This window comes from Ranitomeya variabilis, chromosome 1 (assembly GCF_051348905.1).
Source record: "Ranitomeya variabilis isolate aRanVar5 chromosome 1, aRanVar5.hap1, whole genome shotgun sequence".
Classification (NCBI taxonomy): domain Eukaryota; kingdom Metazoa; phylum Chordata; class Amphibia; order Anura; family Dendrobatidae; genus Ranitomeya; species Ranitomeya variabilis.
In genome coordinates, this window is record NC_135232.1 from 26,951,586 (window position 1) to 26,976,879 (window position 25,294).

At 44.7% G+C, this 25,294-nt stretch overlaps 1 protein-coding gene across 1 annotated transcript in view; it reads left to right on the forward strand.

The window, feature by feature from the left end:
• Nucleotides 1–23,140, forward strand: part of RICTOR (RPTOR independent companion of MTOR complex 2) — a 79,559-nt gene extending 56,419 nt beyond the window's left edge. Inside the window, exons 24-38 of the mRNA XM_077281499.1 lie at nucleotides 640–716; nucleotides 796–874; nucleotides 964–1,073; nucleotides 1,161–1,248; nucleotides 2,113–2,205; nucleotides 2,291–2,397; nucleotides 3,506–3,735; nucleotides 4,089–5,088; nucleotides 11,654–11,831; nucleotides 11,922–12,003; nucleotides 12,264–12,482; nucleotides 13,777–13,935; nucleotides 16,634–16,757; nucleotides 17,520–17,658; nucleotides 22,924–23,140. Coding sequence (XP_077137614.1) covers nucleotides 640–716; nucleotides 796–874; nucleotides 964–1,073; nucleotides 1,161–1,248; nucleotides 2,113–2,205; nucleotides 2,291–2,397; nucleotides 3,506–3,735; nucleotides 4,089–5,088; nucleotides 11,654–11,831; nucleotides 11,922–12,003; nucleotides 12,264–12,482; nucleotides 13,777–13,935; nucleotides 16,634–16,757; nucleotides 17,520–17,658; nucleotides 22,924–22,998 — 2,760 coding nt within the window. The 3' untranslated portion in view covers nucleotides 22,999–23,140. The remainder of the gene's footprint in view (nucleotides 1–639; nucleotides 717–795; nucleotides 875–963; nucleotides 1,074–1,160; nucleotides 1,249–2,112; nucleotides 2,206–2,290; nucleotides 2,398–3,505; nucleotides 3,736–4,088; nucleotides 5,089–11,653; nucleotides 11,832–11,921; nucleotides 12,004–12,263; nucleotides 12,483–13,776; nucleotides 13,936–16,633; nucleotides 16,758–17,519; nucleotides 17,659–22,923) is intronic.
• The last annotated feature ends 2,154 nt before the right edge of the window (nucleotides 23,141–25,294 follow it).

Here is a 25,294-nt window from a genome sequence, read left to right on the forward strand (position 1 = left end):
TTTTTTTCATCATTTCATTCCGTTTGGATTTTTTTTTTCTTGGTTTTTTCGGGACATTAGATCGTACAAATGATCAGTGTTGTTCAAAACTACAAATGGTCATGCAGTAAAACGAGCCATCGTATGACTGTAAGGATGGAAAAGTTAGCAAAAAAAACTGTGGCTGTGGGAGGAAGGGAAGGAAGAAAATAAAGCCGTATTCCCATCTCCAAGATTTTATCCCAATATGTAGTAGATGTAGTAATAATATTATTAGGAAATAGTTTCACTAAGAAATGTAGTATAGTTCTTCTGATTCGCTATGCTGCTGCTTACCCCATGTACAGGGCATTGCAGTACCTTGGATATCCAGGAATACGACCACTCAGTGGCAGTTCGTTGTTGGTGGTCGTAACCATGGATACCTGAGCTACCGCACATGGAGTAAGTGATACAGGTAATCAGAAGAACTATACTACATTTCTAATTGGAGGAATTTGCTATTATTGTTATGATTGCACCTGCTACATATTGGGATAGGATCTTGACGATGGGAATACCCCTTTGATATTGATGTCACAGATGAAGGATACTTGATTGTCACCTGTGGATGAGATATTAATGTCCGTCAGTCTCTGACCATCTCTTCTTTTCCTCCAGGCTAATCTCCACGCTCTCATCCAGATGAAGCCGGCTCTCTCTCACCTCGGAGACAAGGGGCTGCTCCTCCTCCTGCGGTAGGAGCGCTCACCCCCTGCGTAGCGTTTCTCCACGGGGGTCCGCGCCTTTATTATTTACCTGTCCTTCACCTTGCAGGTTCCTCTCGATTCCAAAGGGGTTTTCCTATCTGAATGAAAGGGGCTACGTAACGAAGGAGCTGGAGAAGTGGCAGAAGGTGCGTGCGCGGTCATGCTGCTTAGCCAACAAGGCGGGGACTTCTCCTCTTGGAAGATTGCGGTTCTTATTGTTCATCTTCATTTTTAGGAGTATAATTTAAAATACGTTGATCTGATTGAAGAGCAGCTGAACGAGGCTCTGACCACCTACCGCAAGCCCGTGGACGGCGACAACTACGTCCGCCGCAGTAACCAACGGTAACGGCAGCTTCCCCCCAATACATCACACTGCGAGGGGCATCCACACACTGATCACTCTCACACGTGCGCTTGTCTCCTTCACAGAGTGATGCGTCCGTACGTCTATTTGCCCGTTCACCTCTATGGGCAACTGGTGCATCACAAAACCGGCTGCCAGCTTCTGGAAGTCCAGGTGAGAAAACGTGATCGTTGCCATAAAAAGCACCCGGAAACAATAGATTTTATTCTACTTTTTTTTTTTTTTTCTTATTTTTGTTGTTTTCATATTAATTTTTTGAATTTTTCTTATACATTTTTTTTGTTTATTTTTGATATTTTATTTTTCGTATTTATTTTAGATTTTTATTGTAATTTTTTTTTAATTTAATTAATTTTTTATAGTTCTAGTATTATGGATTTTTTAAAGATTTTTATTTTATGAATTTTTTTATCCTATTTTTTTATTTTTGTTTTATATGTATTTTATTTTAGATTTTATTTTATTTGGTTTTAGATGACTACATATTTTTGTTATATTCACTTTCTTTTTTTTTTTGTAATTTAATTTTCTTTTTTATATTTTTGCTATATTGCTATATTTATATAATATTAATTTGGTATATTTTGATATTGTGTTTTATGTTTAGGCCTTTATTTTAGTTTCTTTCATTTATAATTTAACATTTTTTATTTTGCTATGATTTTTAGTTTTGATATATTTTTTATTAACATACATTATTTTTTATGTCAGTTTATTTTATTTTATTTTTTTTATTTTCGCCATATTTACAATATTACTTGGTAAAAGTCAAGCTATTTTATTAAATATTTAATTTATTGTCCTTATTTTCTGTGATTTTTAATTACATCTATTTTAAATGTATATATATATCATATTTGGATCTTATTTTATGTATTGGGGCCATTTTATTTTATTAATAATACTTTTTTTAATTTTTTTACTTTGTTAAATATTAGCTTTTATTTAATGATTTTATTTTTTTATTTTATTTTTTTTTATTTATTAATTTAATTTTATAAATGTTTTACTTGGCAGAATGTTGTTCCGGATCTCAGTTACACGGTGCGATCTCCGTCGTTGGATAACTGGGAAGGAATCAAACAGCTGAAGGCGGCTCTGTGGTCCCTGGTACGAATAGCGCCTTATGTAGGGGGAGGGAAACCGGAAGTTCCGTTCTTAATATGGGGTCGATTTATGGCTTGTTTGTTTGCAGGGTAACATTGGTTCCTCTAACTGGGGTCTTAACTTACTTCAAGAAGAAAATGTGATTCCGGATATCATTGCACTGGCTCAGCACTGCGAGGTGCTCTCTATTCGAGGGTAAGACAAGGCCCAGAAATTAAGTTGTTATTACTGCTCTGTCAGTGGGACCGTAAAGTGATCAAACTGCTGCAAAATGCTCAATGTTAGTCACATGACACAATTTATGGTTAATTACATTCTGGCTTCCAAAAGCCGCCACTAGGGGGAGCTCACTGTACTATCCTAACTAGACAGTCAGCTCCCTCTACTGGTTGGCGCAGGCACCAACAATATGCAGTGTGCCCCCTCTAGTGGCCATTGTAAGTACTAGCAATATGAAGTTATCCCCTACTAGTGGCTGACAGCAGCAGTGCACACTTGGCCCCTTTAGTGGCGGTGGTAGCCACTAGCATTGCATACACCTAGAGCCTCTTTCCCTGGCCTCTTTCCCTGGCCTCTTTCCCTGGCCTCTTTCCCTGGCCTCTTTCCCTGGCCTCTTTCCCTGGCCTCTTTCCCTGGCCTCTTTCCCTGGCCTCTTTCCCTGGCCTCTTTCCCTGGCCTCCTTCTCTGGCCTTCTCCTCCGGTCGCCTCCTTCCCTGGCCTCCTTCCCTGGCCTCCTTCCCTGGCCTCCTTCCCTGGCCTCTTTCCCTGGCCTCCTTCCCTGGCCTTCTCCTTCCCTGGCCTCTTTCCCTGGCCTTCTCCTCTGGTCTCCTCCTTCCCTGGCCTCCTCCCTTGGCCTTTTTTCCCTGGCCTCTTTCCCTGGCCTCTTTCCCTGGCCTCTTTCCCTGGCCTCTTTCCCTGGCCTCTTTCCCTGGCCTCTTTCCCTGGCCTCTTTCCCTGGCCTCCTTCCCTGGCCTTCTCCTTCCCTGGCCTCTTTCCCTGGCCTTCTCCTCTGGTCTCCTCCTTCCCTGGCCTCCTCCCTTGGCCTTTTTTCCCTGGCCTCTTTCCCTGACCTCCTTCCCTGGCCTCTTTCCCTGGCCTCTTTCCCTGGCCTCTTTCCCTGGCCTCTTTCCCTGGCCTCTTTCCCTGGCCTCTTTCCCTGGCCTCTTTCCCTGGCCTCTTTCCCTGGCCTCTTTCCCTGGCCTCTTTCCCTGGCCTCTTTCCCTTGGCCTCCTTTCCTGGCCTCCTTTTCTTGCTTCCTTCTCTGACCTCCTCCTGTTACATCCGTCCCTTTGTGTTTCTCCAGAACCTGCGCCTACGTCCTCGGATTACTTTCCAAAACCAAGCAAGGATGCGACATCCTGAAGCAGCACAGCTGGGACACGGTGCGGCACAGCAGAAGACATCCGTGGCCGGTGGTCCCTGACGAGATGGAGCAGCTCTGCCACGAGCTGTGCTCCATCCCCAGCACCCTGAGCCTGAACTCTGAGTCCACCAGCTCCCGGCACAACAGCGAGAGCGAGTCTGCGCTGCCCAGTGAGAGCCGCCATTGTTTGATGCCTCTAGATTTTCTTTTCCTGCCCAGAGCCATAACGTTGTTTTTCTCCATAGCCACATGGGGGCTTGTTTTTCCTGGGAAAAGTTGTAGTTTTTCAGTATTACACACACGGCGGCTTACTGCCAGAATCCGCGCCACCACCCGTTCTTGAGTTGTGTTGCACGTCCATTGAAGTGAATGGAGCGGAGCCTGCAGACTGGTGCGGTGCTGTTCCTGGAGGAAAGCCGTGGCTCATAGTTCTGGTCACTCCCTTTAAGGCGGGGGGGGGGGGGGACATGTCCTCCATATAATGCATGCCTGGTTTTTATTTTGTGTGACCTCTTCCTTCCAGGCATGTTCATCATAGAGGACGACCCCTGCGGCAATTCCTCCCCCGGCCCCTTCTTCCTGTACGACGACCACGAGCAGACCTTCTTCGACAAACCCTTAAAGGACAAAGATCGCAGCCCCTTCACCCTCCTGGCCCAAAGCAAGTTCGTGAAAAACCGATTTCTAAACTCCTTGACCCTGCCAAGTAAGAAGTTCCGCAGCAGTAGTAGCAGCGACCCCAAAACCAGTAAACTGCGTGATCTGAGGCGGAACAGGACGGTGACCGAGCCGTGGTCGGACTCGGAGTTCCCCTCTATGGACAGTTTGGGATCCGTCTTCAAGGTTCCCAGAATAAACACCAATCGCCTGGACACGTCGGTGAGCAAGCACGCGGAAGACAACGGCAGCACGCCCAGCATTACCGAGAACGACCTCAAGCTCCCCAAAAGCTTAGGGAGCGAGAACCACCGGGACCACGCCAGCAGGGAGCGGCTGATCGGCGACAGCTCCACCACCACACACTTCAAGAGCCGCAGCCTCAGCTTCAACACGGACACCACGACCAGCGGCATCAGCTCCATGAGCTCCAGCCCGTCCCGCGAGACCGTGGGGATCGACACTACAAACATGGACACGGACTGCGGGAGCCTGAGCACCGTCATCAGCACCAAGACCGTCAAGACCAACCTGCCCGCCATGCTGCACCCCAACCACCTGCCCCTCTCCAAGTCCAACTCCGTGTCCTTGGTCCCTCCGGGGTCCTCACACACGCTCCCTCGTAGGGCGCAGTCGCTGAAGGCTCCTTCTATGGCTGCCATTAAGACTTTGGCGGATTATCACTTCACCTACACCAGTTCTCGGGACGCTTTCGGCTACGCGACACTGAAACGACTCCAGCAGCAGCGGATGCATCCCTCCCTGTCTCATTCCGATGCTTTGGCTTCACCGGCAAAAGACGTTCTCTTCACTGATACTATAACCATGAAAACAGGAAGCTTGGACTCCAGGCTGACCTCCAGCAGGTACACAGCAAATACTAGATCTGTACAGCCACCACTAGGGGGAGCTCACTGCACACAGATCTATACAGCCACCACTAGGGGGAGCTCACTATACAGATTTATACAGCCCCCTAGTGGTGGCTGCAGACAGAATCGTATCATGTATCTCAGTATACAGGGAGCTCCCCTTAGTGGTGGCTGCAGACAGAATCGTATCATGTATCTCTGTATACAGGGAGCTCCCCTTAGTGGTGACTGCAGATAGGATCTTATCGTGTATCTCTGTATACAGGGAGCTCCCCCTAGTGGTGGCTGCAGACAGAATCGTATCATGTATCTCTGTATACAGGGAGCTCCTCCTAGTGGTGACTGCAGACAGGATCTCATCATGTATCTCTGTATACAGGGAGCTCCCCCTAGTGGTAGCTGCAGACAGGATCTTATTATATATCTCTGTATACAGGGAGCTCCTCCTAGTGGTGGCTGCAGACAGGATCTCATCATGTATCTCTGTATACAGGGAGCTCCCCCTAGTGGTGACTGCAGACAGGATCTTATCATGTATCTCTGTATACAGGGAGCTCCCCCTAGTGGTGGCTGCAGACAGGATCTTATCATGTATCTCTGTATACAGGGAGCTCCCCCTAGTGGTGGCTGCAGACAGGATCTTATCATGTATCTCTGTATACAGGGAGCTCCCCCTAGTGGTGGCTGCAGACAGGATCTTATCATGTATCTCTGTATACAGGGAGCTCCCCCTAGTGGTGACTGCAGACAGGATCTTATCATGTATCTCTGTATACAGGGAGCTCCCCCTAGTGGTGGCCGCAGACAGGATCTTATCATGTATCTCTGTATACAGGGAGCTCCCCCTAGTGGTGGCTGCAGACAGGATCTCATCATGTATCTCTGTGTACAGGGAGCTCCCCCTAGTGGTGACTGCAGACAGAATCTTATCATGTATCTCTGTATACAGGGAGCTCCCCCTAGTGGTGGCTGCAGACAGGATCTTATCATGTATCTCTGTATACAGGGAGCTCCCCCTAGTGGTGGCTGCAGACCGGATCTTATCATGTATCTCTGTATACAGTGAGCTCCCCCTAGTGGTGGCTGCAGACAGGATCTTATCATGTATCTCTGTATACAGGGAGCTCCCCCTAGTGGTGGCTGCAGACAGGATCTTATCATGTATCTCTGTATACAGGGAGCTCCCCCTAGTGGTGGCTGCAGACAGGATCTTATCATGTATCTCTGTATACAGGGAGCTTCTCTTAGTGCTGCTTTCTTCCAAAAGCAATATCACACTTGATATGTGGGTTATTGGTGCTGAGTCTTATTTACATAAGTGGATCTGAGATGTAATACTACTTATTGCCAGTTGTGGTGCTGTTTTGGCAGAGTTATCAGTCTATTGTTTGCAGGTTTGGTTAAGCATACAGTACAGAGCACAAGTTTGGACACACCTTCTCATTTAAAGATTTTTCTGTATTTTCATGACTATGAATATTGTACATTCACACTGAAGGCATCAAAACTATGAATTAACACATGTGGAATTATATACTTAACAAAAAAGTGTGAAACAACTGAAATTATGTCTTATATTCTAGGTTCTTCAAAGTAGCCACCTTTTGCTTTGATGACTGCTTTGCACACTCTTGGCATTCTCTTGATGAGCTTCAAGAGGTAGTCACCGGGAATGGTCTTCCAACAATCTTGAAGGAGTTCCCAGAGATGCTTAGCACTTGTTAGCCCTTTTGCCTTCACTCTGCGGTCCAGCTCACCCCAAACCATCTCGATTGGGTTCAGGTCTGGTGACTGTGGAGGCCAGGTCATCTGGCGTAGCCCCCATCACTCTCCTTCTTGGTCAAATAGCCCTTACACAGCCTGGAGGTGTGTTTGGGGTCATTGTCCTGTTGAAAAGTAAATGATGGTCCAACTAAACGCAAACCGGATGGAATAGCATCCCGCTGCAAGATGCTGTGGTAGCCATGCTGGTTCAGTATGCCTTCAATTTTGAATAAATCCCCAACAGTGTCACCAGTAAAGCACCCCCACACCATCACACCTCCTCCTCCATGCTTCACGGTGGGAACCAGGCATGTAGAGTCCATCCGTTCACCTTTTCTGTGTCACACAAAGACATTTTGGTTGGAACCAAAGAGCTCAAATTTGGACTCATCAGACCAAAGCACAGATTTCCACTGGTCTAATGTCCATTCCTTGTGTTCTTTAGCCCAAACAAGTCTCTTCTGCTTGTTGCCTGTCCTTAGCAGTGGTTTCCTAGCAGCTATTTTACCATGAAGGCCTGCTGCACAAAGTCTCCTCTTAAGGGCTCATTTCCACTGGCGAGAGACAAATCGGTCCGTAATCTGGACCGAAAAAAGGGATGTAGCGTATGCGATTGTCATGCGATTGTCATGCGAGTGCAATGCGATTTTTAATCGCATCATCCGTATGACATCCGTATTACTGTCCGATTTGTACGCACCGGTGTCCTTTGAAAAGCCGGCAAATCAGTGCTGTGTACAGTAAAATCACACTGACAGGTTAGAATAGAATAGATATATACACATAGAATAGGTATATATACATATATATATATATGTCAGTGAGACACCTATATATGTATATTTATATTTAATGCAGCGCAAGATAGCATTAAAGCCGCTAATTCAATTGCCGGCTTTTCATTTCTCCTTCACAAACCCGACATGATATCAGACATGATTACATACAGTAAACCATCTCATATCCCCTTTTTTTTGCATATTCCACACTACTAATGTTAGTCGTGTGTATGTGCAAAATTTCGGCGCTGTAGCTATTAAATTTAAGGGTTAATTCGCGGAAAAAATTGGCGTGGGTTCCCGCGCAATTTTCTCCGCCAGAGTGGTAAAGCCAGTGACTGAGGGCAGATATTAATAGCCAGGAGAGGGTCCATGGTTATTGGCCCCCCCTGGCTACAAACATCTGCCCCCAGCCACCCCAGAAAAGGCACATCTGGAAGATGCGCCTATTCTGGCACTTGGCCACTCTCTTCTCACTCCCGTGTAGCGGTGGGATATGGGGTAATGAAGGGTTAATGCCACCTTGCTATTGTAAGGTGACATTAAGCTAGATTAATAATGGAGAGGCGTCAATTATGACACCTATCCATTATTAATCCAATTGTATGAAAGGATAAAAAAAACACACACACATTATTAAAAAGTATTTTAATGAAATAAACACACAGGTTGTTTTAATATTTTATTGCTCGCTCAATCCATGTGAAGACCCTCGCTTGGAAAAAAAATAAACCCACAATATACATACCTTCAGATGACCTGTCACGTCCCACGAGGTAATCCAACTGAAGGGGTTAAAATATTTTACAAGCAGGAGCCCTGCTAATGCAGCTGTGCTCCGTGCCTGTAAGCCCCGGCGAATGAAGGAAATGTAGGTCAATGACCTATAGTTACCTTCAGTCGCGGTGATGCGCCCCTGCTGGATGTCCTCATGAACAGCAGCATGGGAACTTTTTCCCACGCTCCAGGTCATATGAGGACATCCAGCAGGGGCGCATCACCGCGACTGAAGGTAACTATAGGTCATTGACCTACATTTCCTTCATTCGCCGGGGCTTACAGGCACGGAGCACAGCTGCATTAGCAGGGCTCCTGCTTGTAAAATATTTTAACCCCTTCAGTTGGATTACCTCGTGGGACGTGACAGGTCATCTGAAGGTATGTATATTGTTGGTTTATTTTTTTTTCCAAGAGAGGGTCTTCACATGGATTGAGCGAGCAATAAAATATTAAAACAACCTGTGTGTTTATTTAATTAAGATAATTTTTAATAATGTGTGTGTGTTTTTTAACCCTTTCAAACAATTGGATTAATAATGGATAGGTGACATAATTGACGCCTCTCCATTATTAATCTGGCTTAATGCCACCTTACAATAGCAAGGTGGCATTAACCCTTCATTACCCCATATCCCACCGCTACAGGGAGTGGGAAGAGAGTGGCCAAGTGCCAGAATAGGCGCATCTTCCAGATGTGCCTTTTCTGGGGTGGCTGGGGGCAGATGTTTGTAGCCAGGGGGGGCCAATAACCATGGACCCTCTCCTGGCTATTAATATCTGCCCTCAGTCACTGGCTTTACTACTCTGGCGGAGAAAATTGCGCGGGAGCCCACGCCAATTTCTTCCGCGATTTAACCCTTAAATTTAATAGCTACAGTGCCGAAATTTTGCACATACACACTACTAACATTAGTAGTGTGGAATATGCAAAAAAAAGGGGGATATGAGATGGTTTACTGTATGTAATCATGTCTCATATCGTGTCGGGTTTGTGAAGGAGAAATGAAAAGCCGGTAATTGAATTAGCGGCTTTAATGCTATCTTGCGCTGCATTAAATATAAATATACATATATAGGTGTCTCACTGACATATATATGTATATATGCACATTCTATGTGTATATATCTAGTCTATTCTAACCTGTCAGTGTGATTTTACTGTACACCGCGCTGAATTGCCGGCTTTTCAAAGGACACCGGTGCGTAAAAATCGGACAGAACTCGCATGGTGCAAGTGCTGTGCGATTTTTTTCTCGCACCCATTGACTTGCATTGGCGAGTCTTGTCCGAGACTCGCAGCAAATCGCAGCATGCTGCGATTTTTTTCTCAGTCCGATTTCGGCTGAGAAGAAAATCGCAAATGAAAAGACACCTATTGAATAACATTGGTCCGAGTGCAATCCGATTTTTTATCGGATTGCACTCGTCCGTTTTCCTCGCCAGTGGAAATGAGCCCTTACAGTTGTTGTAGAGATGTGTCTGCTGCTAGAACTCTGTGTGGCATTGACCTGGACTCTAATCTGAGCTGCTGTTAACCTGCGATTTCTGAGGCTGGTGACTCGGATAAACTTATCCTCAGAAGCAGAAGTGACTCTTGGTCTTCCTTTCCTGGGGCGGTCCTCATGTGAGCCAGTTTCTTTGTAGCACTTGATGGTTTTTGCCACTGCACTTGGGGACACTTTCGAAGTTTTCCCAATTTTTCGTACTGACTGACCTTCATTTCTTAAAGTAATGATGGCCACTCGTTTTTCTTTACTTAGCTGCTTTTTTCTTGGCATAATACAAATTCTAACAGTCTATTCAGTAGGACTATCAGCTGTGTATCCACCAGACTTCTGCTCAACACAACTGATGGTCCCAACCCCATTTATAAGGCAAGAAATGCCACTTATTAAACCTGACAGGGCACACCTGTGAAGTGAAGACCATTCCCGGTGAAAATACAGAAAAATCTTTAAATGAGAAGGTGTGTGCAAACTTTTGGTCTGTACTGTGTATTGCAGGAGAGACTGAATGATCATAGTTGTCCAGGGCTCTTCTGTACAGGTACATGTAGGCCTAACGGGTGACATGTTCTGGTTGTAAACATTGACTCCTTTTCTTTTCCTTCCGGCCCACATCCTTATTACCACAACTCCTGACTTATGAAGAGTTAAAGAAGTTGCTCTCATCTTAAGATTTTTTTATTATTATTTAAATGCATGTATTTGGGGTCAAACTTTTTTTTTATATTTTGGTTTCATTAAAAATGTTTCACAGTTTGATTGAGCAGGGAAACCAAAAGCCTGTGTTATCAATTAGCTAAAAGGAGTTATAATACAGATAAACTTGCAAACCTTCCCTTTACACCTTCAGAACGAGTTCACTGACAAATTCTCCGTCTCCCCTTCCTGCACCCAGTTATAATGTACCAGAGGCTCAGAAGGCGAATGGGGCAACGTTTACAGAAACACAATTACAAAAATTATTTTCAGCCAAATTACATGCATATAAATAAGAGAAAAAAAGCACGCCGTGACTCTCCCCCTCCTCTCGCGCTGTGTCAACCGTAGCACGCCCCCTACTCTCGCGCCATATTGACCGTAGCACGCCCCCTCATCTCGGGCCGCAGCGCGCCTCTTCCTCTCACGCCCCATCGACTGTAGCGCGCCCCCTCCTCTCGCGCTGTAGCGCACCCCCACATCTCACGCGCCCCCTCTCGCGCGCCCCCTCCTCTCGCGCTGTAGCGCGCCCCCTCCTGTCGCGCTGTAGCGCGCCCCCACATCTCACGCGCCCCCTCTCGCACGCCCCCTCCTCTCGCACAGTATCGGCCGTAGCGCGCCCCCTCCTCTCGCGCTGTAGCGCGCCCCCTCCTCTTGTGCCGTAGCACGCCCCCTCCTCTTGCGCCGTGTCGACTGTAGTGCGCCCCCTCCTCTCGCGCCGTAGCACGCCTCTTTTTCTCACGCCCCATGGACTGTAGCGCGCCCCCTCCTCTCGCACTGTTTCGACCATAGCATGCTCCCTCCTCTCACACACTGCCCTTTTGTGCTTTATTGTGACCGGTGCTGGCTGCCAGTATAAGTGTCAGTTCGGCCCCCGGCTGTCCCCACACCCTCGTGTACGAGCCACTAAATATTTACGTTCTGGTGGATAGGAGCTGGATCCTCATCATGGCAGCGTATTTACTCCGGCTTGTCCTGTTGGCTCATCCATTTATTTTGGCCTCTCCATCTGACGTGTGACCTTCTCCCCCGCAGGTTCATGAAGGCGCTGAGCTACGCCTCTCTGGATAAAGAAGACTTATTGAGTCCAATAACCCAGAACTCGCTGCAGCGCTCGTCGTCTGTCCGCTCCATGGTGTCCAACGCGGCGTACGGCAGCTCGGAGGATTACATCGGCCTCGCTCTGCCCATGGATATAAACGACATGTTCCAGGTAAAGGAGACGTCTCCTGTGCCGCTCCGGACGGATTCCCGGTGACGTCCACGCTGATGGGGATTTTTGGGGGGTTATTTTTTATTTTAGGTAAAGGAAACCCCTTATTTCCAAAAGATCGTGCCGTCAAGCGACGACCGTGCTGCTAAAGTGTTGGCTCCGGAAGTAGGAGGTACAGTGAGAATGTTACTGGAGGGATATCCCCATAAGTGTCTGGGAGATTGGGGTCCCAACCTTGGGGACGGCAGAGGGTCACGGATGCACCACTCCATTGGCTTCTAGGGGGAGACGTGAGAGATTCTGAAGTGCTGCCGCTCCCTAAAGTATGATGCCAGCGATGCTGCAGACAGCGGTCCCTCTGATCTCGGCCATTATCACCGTCCAGCTCCTGCCGGGCGTTAATGTTTTCCCGCCCGTGTCTTTCTTTCGCAGGTGTGACCGGATCCGGGTCCAAGAGTCCGTACCAGGCGTTGCGGCAGCAATTCAGTATTACCGAAATAATGAATTCAAGCCGGTCGGACGCCTCACAGTTCCTGGAAAACATGGAGGACACGGGCCTGCAGGAGCATACAGACGACAACTGCCTGTACTGTGTGGGAATCCAGGTCCTGGGTTACAACGGCAACCTCGTCGGTGAATACAGCCGGTTAGGTAGGTATGGCGGCATGGTGGGCTCTGGTAAGTTCCCGCTCTGAGAGATAGACCGGCACTTCGTAGACGTGATGGATCAGGAGTGTCTGATCTGCACAGATCCATCAGTGATCATCTAGCCAGACATGATAGACGGCCATTGAAACTTCAGGGTTCTTCCTATAAACAACATAGATTTCGGGGTAGGTGACAAAATGTTTGATTGCTGGGTGTCGGACCCTCGGGGTAATGGACAGTTGTGGCCTTGGGTCCTTCATGCTCCAGATCAGGTGGTGTCCAATGGCCTTAAATGTGGGACCATGTAAGTTAGAGGACATAGAGGGTCCAAAAAGATGTCGGGGGCCAAGCTACCTGAGCCCACCATTAAGGTGAAGGTATCATCAGAGAATTACTCATTGTTTAAATCAGGTTTTTGTGTTAAATTTTGTCAGTGTACCTTTTTATTTTTTCCCTTTCCATCTCATTAAAAAATCTTGATGTTTTCACACCGGTCGCTGAGACTTTCCCCCCCCCCCCACCACTAATTTCCTGTATTTAAGGAAATGCACACGTACATTAGCAGCAACAACTAGACTCAACCTCTTCCTGTTGTATTGAAGCATCTAATGAGCGGGTGCAAAGGTGATTGTGAGGGGAGGAGGTGAACTGTGACATCACATTTTGCGATCCTGTGTATAAAGGCGTTAGCTGTCAGTGCAATCTTGCCTCTGATGATAACGAGTCTGCTGAAAACTCTTCCAGAAAAAACAAAACCAGAAGTATGAGCCTAAAAAAACTGACACCAGAAAATTGCAAGATTAACAAGTTAAAAAAAAAAAAAAAAAAAAGATATAAAATAAGAGTTACACGCAGCACAAAAACCTGATTTAATCAATAGGTGATTTTCCGATGTCACACTCCCTGTAGGAATGAACGGGTCATACATCACACACATCATACATTTTCAAGCTCATTTTCTTGCTCTTACTTTACTATAGTCTGGACTAGCCATGTGATTTGTGCAAGTTTCTTATCTTTGTTTGAGCTGTATTTTGGGGTTATTTTACGCACGTAGTTTAAAAAAATACACACAGATATATATATATATATATATATATATATATATATATATATATATATATATATATATATATATATTCCCTAAGAGCGGCTTCGGGAGCGTAGTGCTGGGGGTCCCCTGGTCCAGACTTCACCTTTCTTTTTCAGTCGTTTTCTATTCCTCCATGATTGTTTGCTCATTTGCTCATTGTCCATCTCAGCCCTCTTCAGCATTTACTCCAATGTTTATTCCCAGACTTTCCCGACATCCCATATTCTGACTGGTGCGCACATAGCATCCCCAATCATTTAGAGGTGGTGTCCCATTCTTCCAAGTATTCTGGAATTTCAGGGTCTAGTGATGGTGTCTCCCAGGGGTCCGCCAGCAGCACCAAGAGCACAGAGTTAGTTTTAGGTAAGTGGCCACATTATATCCAATGTCTGAGAGGAATAGCGCGGTGTGTTGTGTTCACTGACACAATGTGACAGGATGTTCACTGTATATACATATTTATTACATAGGTCTATGAGCATTATAGCATGTGAAAGTACTCTTATTACTAGGGGGATCTCACTACATACAGATTTATACAGTCACCACTAGGAGGAGCTCACTACATACAGATTTATACAGCCACCACTAGGGGGAGCTCACTACATACAGATTTATACAGTCACCACTAGAGGGAGCTCACTACATACAGATTTATACAGTCACCACTAGGGGGAGCTCACTACATACAGATTTATACAGTCACCACTAGAGGGAGCTCACTACATACAGATTTATACAGCCACCACTAGGGGGAGCTCACTACATACAGATTTATACAGTCACCACTAGAGGGAGCTCACTACATAAAGATTTATACAATGACCACTCGGGGGAGCTCACTACATACAGATTATACAGTCACCACTAGAAGAAGCTCACTACATACAGATTTATACAGTCACCACTAGGGGGAGCTCACTACACACAGATTTATACAGTCACCACTAGTAAGAGCTCACTACATACAGATTATACAGCCACCACTAGAGGGAGCTCACTACATACAGATTTATACAGTCACCACTAGAGGGAGCTCACTACATACAGATTTATACAGCCACCACTAGGGGGAGCTCACTACATACAGATTTATACAGTCACCACTAGAGGGAGCTCACTACATAAAGATTTATACAATGACCACTAGGGGGAGCTCACTACATACAGATTATACAGTCACCACTAGAAGAAGCTCACTACATACAGATTTATACAGTCACCACTAGGGGGAGCTCACTACATACAGATTTATACAGTCACCACTAGAAGCAGCTCCCTACACACAGATTTATACAGTCACCACTAGTAAGAGCTCACTACATACAGATTATACAGTCACCACTAGAAGAAGCTCACTACATACAGATTTATACAGTCACCACTAGAAGGAGCTCACTACATACAGATTTATACAGTCACCTCTAGTAAGAGCTCACTACATACAGATTTATACAGTCACCACTAGTAAGAGCTCACTACATACAGATTTATACAGTCACCACTAGAAGAAGCTCACTACATACAGATTTATACAGTCACCACTAGAAGGAGCTCACTACATACAGATTTATACAGTCACCTCTAGTAAGAGCTCACTACATACAGATTTATACAGTCACCACTAGTAAGAGCTCACTACATACAGATTTATACAGTCACCACTAGAAGGAGCTCACTACATACAGACTTATGCAGTCACCACTAGGGGGAGCTCACTACAAAAATTTATGCAGTCACCACTAGGGGGAGCTCACTACATAAAATGTATGCATTCACCTCTAGGGGGAGCTCACTACATAAAATGTATGCATTCACCTCTAGGGGGAGCTCACTACATACAGATTTATACAGTCACCACTAGGGGGAGCTCAGTATATACAGATTTATGCAGTCACCACTAGGGGGAGCTCACTACATAAAATGTATGCATTCACCACTAGGGGAGCTCACTACATACAGATTTATACAGTCACCACTAGAGGGAGCTCACTACATACAGATTTATACAGTCACCACTAGAGGGAGCTCACTACATACAGATTTATACAGTCACCACTACTGAGAGCTCACTACATACAGATTATACATCCATCACTAGGAGGAGCTCACTACATACAGATTTATACAGCAATCACTAGGATGAGCTCACTACATACAGATTTATACAGTCACCACTAGGGGGAGCTCACTACATACAGATTTATACAGTCACCAGTAGGGGAGCTCCCTACATACAGATTTATGCAGTCACCACTAGGGGGAGCTCACTACATAAAGATTTATACAGTCACCACTAGTAAGAGCTCACTACATACAGATTTATACAGTCACCACTAGTAAGAGCTCACTACATACAGATTTATACAGTCATCACTAGAGGGAGCTCACCACGTGCAGATTTATACAACCACCACTAGGGGGAGCTCACTACATACAGATTTATACAGCCACCACTAGAGGGAGCTCACTACATACAGATTTATACAGTCACCACTAGGAGGAGCTCACTACATACAGATTTATACAGTCACCACTAGGGGGAGCTCACTACATACAGATTTATGCAGTCACCACTAGGGGGAGCTCACTACATACAGATTTATGCAGTCACCACTAGGGGGAGCTCACTACATACAGATTTATACAGTCACCACTAGGGGGAGCTCACTACATACAGATTTATGCAGTCACCACTAGGGGGAGCTCACTACATACAGATTTATGCAGTCACCACTAGGGGGAGGTCACTACATACAGATTTATACAGTCACCACTAGGGGGAGCTCACTACATACAGATTTATGCAGTCACCACTAGGGGGAGCTCACTACATACAGATTTATACAGTCACCACTAGAGGGAGCTCACTACATACAGATTTATACAGTCACCACTAGGGGGAGGTCACTACATACAGATTTATACAGTCACCACTAGGGGGAGCTCACTGTAGACTGGTTGATACAGCTCTTGTTAAGTCTTATCTAAACCTGAGTTTCCAGTATAGGGAATGATGTGAGAAACTTGAAAACAGATACATTTTAGAATTTTTCCGCAGGAGGAAAATCAATTCCTGAAGATACCCCTATGTGCCGGATATTGCTTCGTAAAGAAGTGTTAAGACTCGTCATCAATTTAAGTAGTTCTGTAGGAACAAAGGGTCATGAAACCGGACTCCTAACGTAAGATATCATGGCATCATTATGTAGCAAATATGAGAAGTATATATTGCTATAAACTGTTTATCATCATGCCCAGGCATAAGCCCTCCTCAAAGTATTGGTCTCCAACCTTTGCTGCCATACGGACTACACCACAAGGTGACCTTATTTTTTATGGAATCCTAACCTTTTCTATCAGATGTACCGGTATCTTTCCTGTTAATAAAAAGCCTAATTTAAAGGGCAGGTAGGATCCAACACTAATTAAAACCAGACTTAGACTGATTGGGAGAAGCTCAGGCACACATTGAGGCCGTCACTTCCCCCAAATGTATGCTACAAAAAGTGATTAGGGTTCCATCAAAGAAAGGTCGCCTTGTCGTGGCTGGTGGGCGCACACATATCACCCTTTGTCCTCTAAGTTTTCACTATATGGCATATTTCATATATTCAGTGTATGTACAGCCAGGATTTTGCCACTTTTTGATATGTAGCGGTTTTATTTATCAGTAGTAAAGTTCGGATATAGGTCTCACTAGAGGACGTCGCATCAATGTTCTGCTCTGTGTTTACCCTCGGAGCTGTAATCGTGTTGGCGGTCAGGCTTCGGACATCTATTATATTCATGCAGATATGTGACGATGGCGCTCGCGGTCCGCAGGCGTCGTGGCTGCTGAGAATATAGAGGAACATTTCAGCATAACCCGTCACGCTGTGTTATCCGCGCTCATCTCCTGCGTCGCCTGCAGTCTGCACTAATTACGCTTTGTTCCATTGTTACAGGATTAAAGAGAAGTTTCCTCAAGCGTTCGATGACATTTGCCTCTACTCCGAGGTTTCCTACTTATTAGCACATTGCACGTTTCGTCTCCCGTCCCGGAGGTTTATTCAGGAGCTTTTCCAGGATGTGCAATTTCAGATTGTGAGTATGAGCAGTGCCGATCCTTGTTACTGTATCTAGACGGCTTCTTCATAGATGCTTGTGAAGCGTTTGCCTTGATTTCGGGTGTATTCTCTTGTTCCGTACCGTTACTGGAAATTAGCCAGCTGTTGGCAACGCTGTTTAGTACTATGATGGAGATTTCTTAAATTCCATGCTTGTGGCCCTAAAAGCACCCCGTAACTGCTGTAAAACATGAATAGTTTTCCCATGAAAATATTGGCCAGGCGACAGTTTTACAAAAAATTTTTGGTACCTGAGAAACCACCATTTTGAAAACCATGATCTCTTACTACTATAAGTTTACAATCGTAGGAGTTTGACGCCTTGGTCTTCGCTGATCCTGAGAATGAAGACAGCTAGTCCTCCAGCCAAGCCGGCTTTGCAAACAATTGAAACATAGCCCCGTTTTTCTAGAGCTCATCTCTAGTAGATTTGGGACAAGCTGCTGTGATCTCTGACACACAAGAGCACTGCACCCCCAGCACCCAATTCTGTGACTGCTTCTAATAGGGTTGGGACCACTTACTATGACTATGATCTCATAGTCAGGAGCACTGCACCCCAGCACCCAATTCTGTGACTGCTTCTAATAGGGTTGGGACCACTTACTATGACTATGATCTCACAGTCCGGAGCACTGCACCCCAGCACACAATTCTGTGACTGCTTCTAATAGGGTTGGGACCACTTACTATGACTATGATCTCACAGTCAGGAGCCCTGCACCCCCAGCACACAATTCTGTGACTGCTTCTAATAGGGTTGTGACCAGTTACTATGACTATGATCTCACAGTCAGGAGCCCTGCACCCCCAGCACACAATTATGTGACTGCTTCTAATAGGGTTGGGACCACTTACTATGACTATGATCTCACACACAGGAGCACTGCACCCCAGCACACAATTCTGTGACTGCTTCTAATAGGGTTGGGACCAGTTACTATGACTATGATCTCACAGTCAGGAGCACTGCACCCCAGCACACAATTCTGTGACTGCTTCTAATAGGGCTGGGACCAGTTACTATGACTATGATGTCTGACAATGAGGAGCACTGCACCCCCAGCATAATTCTGTGATCGCTTCTAATAGGGTTGGGACCACTTACTATGACTATGATCTCACACACAGGAGCACTGCACCCCAGCACACAATTCTGTGACTGCTTCTAATAGGGTTGGGACCACTTACTATGACTATGATCTCACAGTCAGGAGCACTGCACCCCCAGCACCCAATTCTGTGACTGCTTCTAATAGGGTTGTGACCAGTTACTATGACTATGATCTCACAGTCAGGAGCACTGCACCCCCAGCACACAATTCTGTGACTGCTTCTAATAGGGTTGTGACCAGTTACTATGATTATGATCTCACAGTCAGGAGCACTGCACCCCAGCACACAATTCTGTGACTGCTTCTAATAGGGTTGTGACCAGTTACTATGATTATGATCTCACAGTCAGGAGCACTGCACCCCAGCACACAATTCTGTGACTGCTTCTAATAGGGTTGGGACCACTTACTATGACTATGATCTCACAGTCAGGAGCACTGCACCCTCAGCACACAATTCTGTGACTGCTTCTAATAGGGTTGTGACCAGTTACTATGACTATGATCTCACAGTCAGGAGCACTGCACCCCAGCACACAATTCTGTGACTGCTTCTAATAGGGTTGTGACCAGTTACTATGACTATGATCTCACAGTCAGGAGCACTGCACCCCCAGCACACAATTCTGTGACTGCTTCTAATAGGGTTGGGACCACTTACTATGACTATGATCTCACAGTCAGGAGCACTGCACCCAGCACACAATTCTGTGACTGCTTCTAATAGGGTTGGGACCACTTACTATGACTATGATCTCACACACAGGAGCACTGCACCCCCAGCACACAATTCTGTGACTGCTTCTAATAGGGTTGGGACCACTTACTATGACTATGATCTCACAGTCAGGAGCACTGCACCCCCAGCACACATTTCTGTGATTGCTTCTAATAGGGTTGGGACCACTTACTATGACTATGATCTCACAGTCAGGAGCACTGCACCCCAGCACACAATTCTGTGACTGCTTCTAATAGGGTTGGGACCAGTGACCAGGGTGGATTGATTTAAATCACGCCGATTTAAATCATGATTTAAATCACGATTTAAATCAAAAGATTTTTTTCTATTTAAATCGGATCGATTTAAATCATGATTTTAATCATGATTTAAATCACTGATTTAAATCAAAAGGTTTTTTTAATATAAATCACGATTAAAATGAGAAGTGAGAGCAGTGCGCATGTGCGCCCATAGTTACACGGACGAAACTAGGGGCAACGATCTAACGCCAGGGTGAGGGGGGGACCCCAAAGTAAGTAAAAATCTTTTTTGTTTTACTATATGGCAATAGGTAGGTGTTTAAAAGCAGCATGTCTTAATTGTATAAACTATTAATAGCCTCCACATTTTGTTCATACTGCCCCTTTAATTCCACACTTCTAGCTTGGTTTCACTTTTGGTTTAGTTTCTTTTTCCATTCAGTTGACATGCCCAAACTTGTTGGATAGTCAGCAGTACTTGGCTGTAGTAACAATCAAACTTCATAAGTGATCTGTGTGAGCCATGGCAGGTCGTAAGAGAGACCCTATTTGGGTTCATTTTGTTGAGATGCCAGCAGCAGATCTTGGAAAGAAAGGTGCAAGAGCAAAGTGCAAATACTGTCAAAAGGATATCCAAGGACTTGTTTGCCGTTTGAAATCACATTATGAAAACTGCAACCAGAAGGGAAATGAAGATGTTGATAGTGAAGTCTTTCTTTGGTCATCTTCATCACCGCACTTCTCATGATGTTGCCTCATTCACGCCACCAGGCCTTGCATCTCTTTGTTGCATCGTTTGCATTTTGCACGCATGCCTGCCTTACCGATAGGCGAAGGAGCTTCATTAAAATATTCCCAAACTGGGTCTCTTTTACGGCCTGCTGCCATTATAAGGAAAGAATGTAATAAACCTCAGATCGTACACACAAACAGATCCAGACTTGTCTGTCTGTGGCTATGCTGCAGTATTGTGCTCAAAGTTTCACTTTCATTTTTTTGTCTGCTTGCCCTTCCTCCTCAAAACACTTAGATTCACATTCTTCTTGTGTTGTGCAGATCTATTCCACTCCAAACAATCAGAAACATATTGTCTAACTTCTTGGACTTGGCACTGAAGGGGTTGATTCTGTATTCATAGGTTTGTAGAACAATAGGATTAAGGTCTTTTTCTCAACTCTGTTCATGTTGTAACATTTTTGCCATGAAGAAGAGGCTGGGACCTCTGCAGAGTCAAATTCAGTTTTGAGAACTGCGTAAGTAAAGCGAGCGTCTGTGATAATATAGGAGAGAAACTGCCCACTAATCCTACAGAAACCTCTGGAAGAGCATGGCATTGTGAATGTTACACATATACAGCCTTTATTCTACTGAGTTAAACAACTCAGCTTTATCTCATGATGGAAGAACCTTTGGATGGTAAAATATTTTCCTCAAAAAGCAGTTTATTGAAAAAAATCCGATTTAAATCAAAAAAATCCGATTTAAATCAAAAAAATCCGATTTTTTTGATTTTTTTTAAAAAACATTGATTTTTATCCACCCTGCCAGTGACTAGCGAGCCTGCTCAGATAAGGTGTTATCCAGCATGCTCCGGTGCTAAGAGTGTCTTAGATGTGCTTGAAAAATATGTTAGAGTCCCCAACCAAGGTTGCATGTCTCGACGGTTAGACAGCCGCAACACCTGCTGGGATTTAACAACCAGGCCAACCCTGCATGTGTTGCTGCTGTCAAACAACTAGGAGGCATGCAGCCTCAGGGACTTGCACATAATTTCCGAGCACGTCAAAGATGCTCGGTTAGCACCCGAGCATCCTTATCTGAGTACGTTCGCTCATCACTTGTTATGACCAGTTACTATGACTTTGATCTCTGACAGTCAGCAGCACTGCACCCCCAGCACACAATTTTGTGATTGCTTCTAATAGGGCTGGGACCAGGTACTATGACTATGATCTCTGACAATGAGGAGCACTACACCCCCAGCCACCCCCAGCATAATTCTGTGATCGCTTGTAATAGGGTTGGGACCAGTTACTATGACTATGATCTCACAGTCAGGAGCACTGCACCCCCAGCACATATTTCTGTGATTGCTTCTAATAGGGTTGGTGCCAGTTAATATGACTATGATCTCACAGTCAGGAGCACTGCACCCCCAGCACACAATTCTGTGATTGCTTTTAATAGGGCTAGGACCAGTTACTATGACTATGATCTCACAGTCAGGAGCACTGCACCCCAGCACACAATTCTGTGATTCCTTCTAATAGTGTTGGTTCCAGTCTCTATGACTATGATCTCACAGTCAGGAGCACTGCACCCTCAGCACACAATTCTGTGACTGCTTCTAATAGGGTTGTGACCAGTTACTATGACTATGATCTCACAGTCAGGAGCACTGCACCCCCAGCACATATTTCTGTGATTGCTTCTAATAGGGTTGGTGCCAGTTAATATGACTATGATCTCACAGTCAGGAGCACTGCACCCCCAGCACACAATTCTGTGATTGCTTTTAATAGGGCTAGGACCAGTTACTATGACTATGATCTCACAGTCAGGAGCACTGCACCCCAGCACACAATTCTGTGATTCCTTCTAATAGGGTTGGTTCCAGTCTCTATGACTATGATCTCACAGTCAGGAGCACTGCACCCTCAGCACACAATTCTGTGACTGCTTCTAATAGGGTTGTGACCAGTTACTATGACTATGATCTCACAGTCAGGAGCACTGCACCCCCAGCACATATTTCTGTGATTGCTTCTAATAGGGTTGGTGCCAGTTAATATGACTATGATCTCACAGTCAGGAGCACTGCACCCCCAGCACACAATTCTGTGATTGCTTTTAATAGGGCTAGGACCAGTTACTATGACTATGATCTCACAGTCAGGAGCACTGCACCCCCAGCACAATTGTGATAAACTATCAATGAGCTTCATACGAGATCATTTCAACTGTAACATAGTGGTATTGCCATATATACAAGCAATTATTCCTAGTCCCCAATGGGGACTAAAAACAAATATAAAATATGCAAATTGTAATCCGTGCTGTCCGGTGTTTTTTGCTTCCTCTGTGAAGAGGCTTTCTACAGAGATGTCCTTTACTCTTCTTTCTTTGTGTCTTTCGTCCTGCAGATGCATGAAGAAGCAGAGGGTCTCCTAGCTGTTCCACCAAAGCAACCTGTACTTTGCACCGATGCAGAATCCTGACCATTGATACGTATATATATATATATATTTTTTTTTTCTATATTACTTTGGACTGAAAGTTGTGGACTTTGCCCGGCTGACCAGCTAACGACAGGAGGAGCGCATCCTCTCGTTCAGCGCTGACCGCCCAGCGCACAGTGAATGAAGAACCCTCTTGTTTTGTCTTTTTATTTTTTTATTATTATTTTTTTATATATATATATATGAATTTGAGCAACATCAAATTATTTCACCTTCCAACATAAATCTGGATCCATCGTATGAAAAAGAAAAAACGTCTCTGTATGCAGCCGCCAAGCACTGAAACCCCCCCACACTGTTCATAGCCGGACATTCTCTGATGCCTTGTACTTGGACCTTGTTACAGATTTTCCTGCATGCCCCCCCCCCAGCTCTGCCGACCTTATAGACCCCTCAGGGATGAAAAGACCCTGTCGTACGCTCTCAAAACACTACGTGAGCTGGGGACGAAAATGTTCTCTTTTTTTTTTTTTTCTTTAAATAATATGGACCAGAGGGCATCCTGAACATGTGGCAGTGTGGGTTCACTTACTTATCGAGTTACGAGCGGCGAATCGTAAACCTTTTTTTGAAAATACGTCAATTAGAGCTCAGTCTGAAGGGTCACACTCATCAGGTTAGGGTAAAGGGGGTTTAATTTTCTGTTTTTTGGCCAAAAGTGAGCGTTTCCTGACTACAGAATGACGCTGTAGTCAGGAGATGCAAATCGGAACATTCACTTAAAGGTTAGAAGAGCAAAACGGAGGTGAAATTGGTGACCTTTTCTTTAAAGGGATATTCCCACAGTTAGAACCTCCTCTATGTATTGAGTAGAGGAATATATTGCTAATCACATAAGACACCCATAGAATTAAGAAAGGGGCTGCGGCGGAGTAAGGACGGGGCGCTCCGTTGAAAGAAATTACCCTTTTATCCAGCATTTGATAATATGGCATGCAGAAAGCGATAAAGCAGTATTTTAGTAACTCCTGTTGGTTCTCCGCCCTTGCTAGTATTTTGTCCAATAATCCAGAATATCCCCCCCTTTTTCATGCCAGACTAAAGGAATTTTTTGATTCCATTTGTGATATTATTCAACCCCCTCTCCCGTCTTCTGAGACTCGCAGTTGTCTTAAAGCCATTCCCCAGCTCTGCTGTCGCCCGATGTACGACGCCTTCTGCCGGCCACGATACATTTCACTGCAACCTTTGTAGGTCACGGGAAGCAAAGCCAGAAAGAAATCTGTCATTTTTTTGCACATTCCGCGAGAAGACAAAGAAAAAGAAGAAGAAAAAAAAGACAATCCGTATCAAAGTTGTTTTTTTTTTTTTTTGTTTGTTTTTTTTCTATTTATCACGTCAGGAAATAAGACTGCTAGACGAATACTGGACAAGCCAGAGAGATATCCTAGCACCAAACCCCCCCGCGTGTCTGTTGTGTGTTTTTTTTATTTCCTTTATTTAATGCCAGTGTTCCTTGGAAATAGATTTGCACAAGTTTCATACGACGGAGTCGGCTGACCGCTTCGATACGTGCACCTTTTTTTTTTTTTTTTTCTGGTTTCATTTATTTTATTTTATTTTTATTTTTTTTTTGTTGATACATATCTGTCTGAAAGAAAGATGGAAATGTTCAGAAAAAAAAAAGAAAAACTTTTGGTTTTTTTTTTTTTTGGAAACTTTTTGCTGCCAGATTTCTTTTAACCATTGCAGCGCAAAAAGTGTTGAGCGATGTCTGGCAGCCAAAGGGTGAAGATATGCAAATATGTATATAATTCGCATGGATACCTTCACTACACGGCGTGTATGTAACTCTCACATTTTACCTTGTCGAATGGCTCGAGTGTATGTATATATCATCCAGCTGGACTGTTAGAATCTGCGCAAATGATGAGTAAAGTGTGAAACGAACGGTGTAAATCTTCATCACAGAAAATGTCCTATTTGCTTACCAGAAATCACAGGTCGGCATCCACCATGATATTGAAAACTTTGTTTCCATATGCGAAACAATGTATAAAATGCAATTAAAATTGTACATTAATTGAAAACGATCTGGCGTGTTCTCTGCAGCTTTACAGAACTGTCATCCAAAGCTTCTGCAATCGTTTAGCCTCTTTTCACCTTCCTGACCAGGCCAAATTTTTCAGTTCTGACCAATGTCCCTACTCGACGTATCCCAGTGATCCTAAAATAATGTTTTTTTTCGTGACACATTATACTTCATGTTGGTGGTAAATTTAGGTTGATTATAATTAGCGTTTATTTGTGAAAAAAAAAATAGAACATTTTTGAA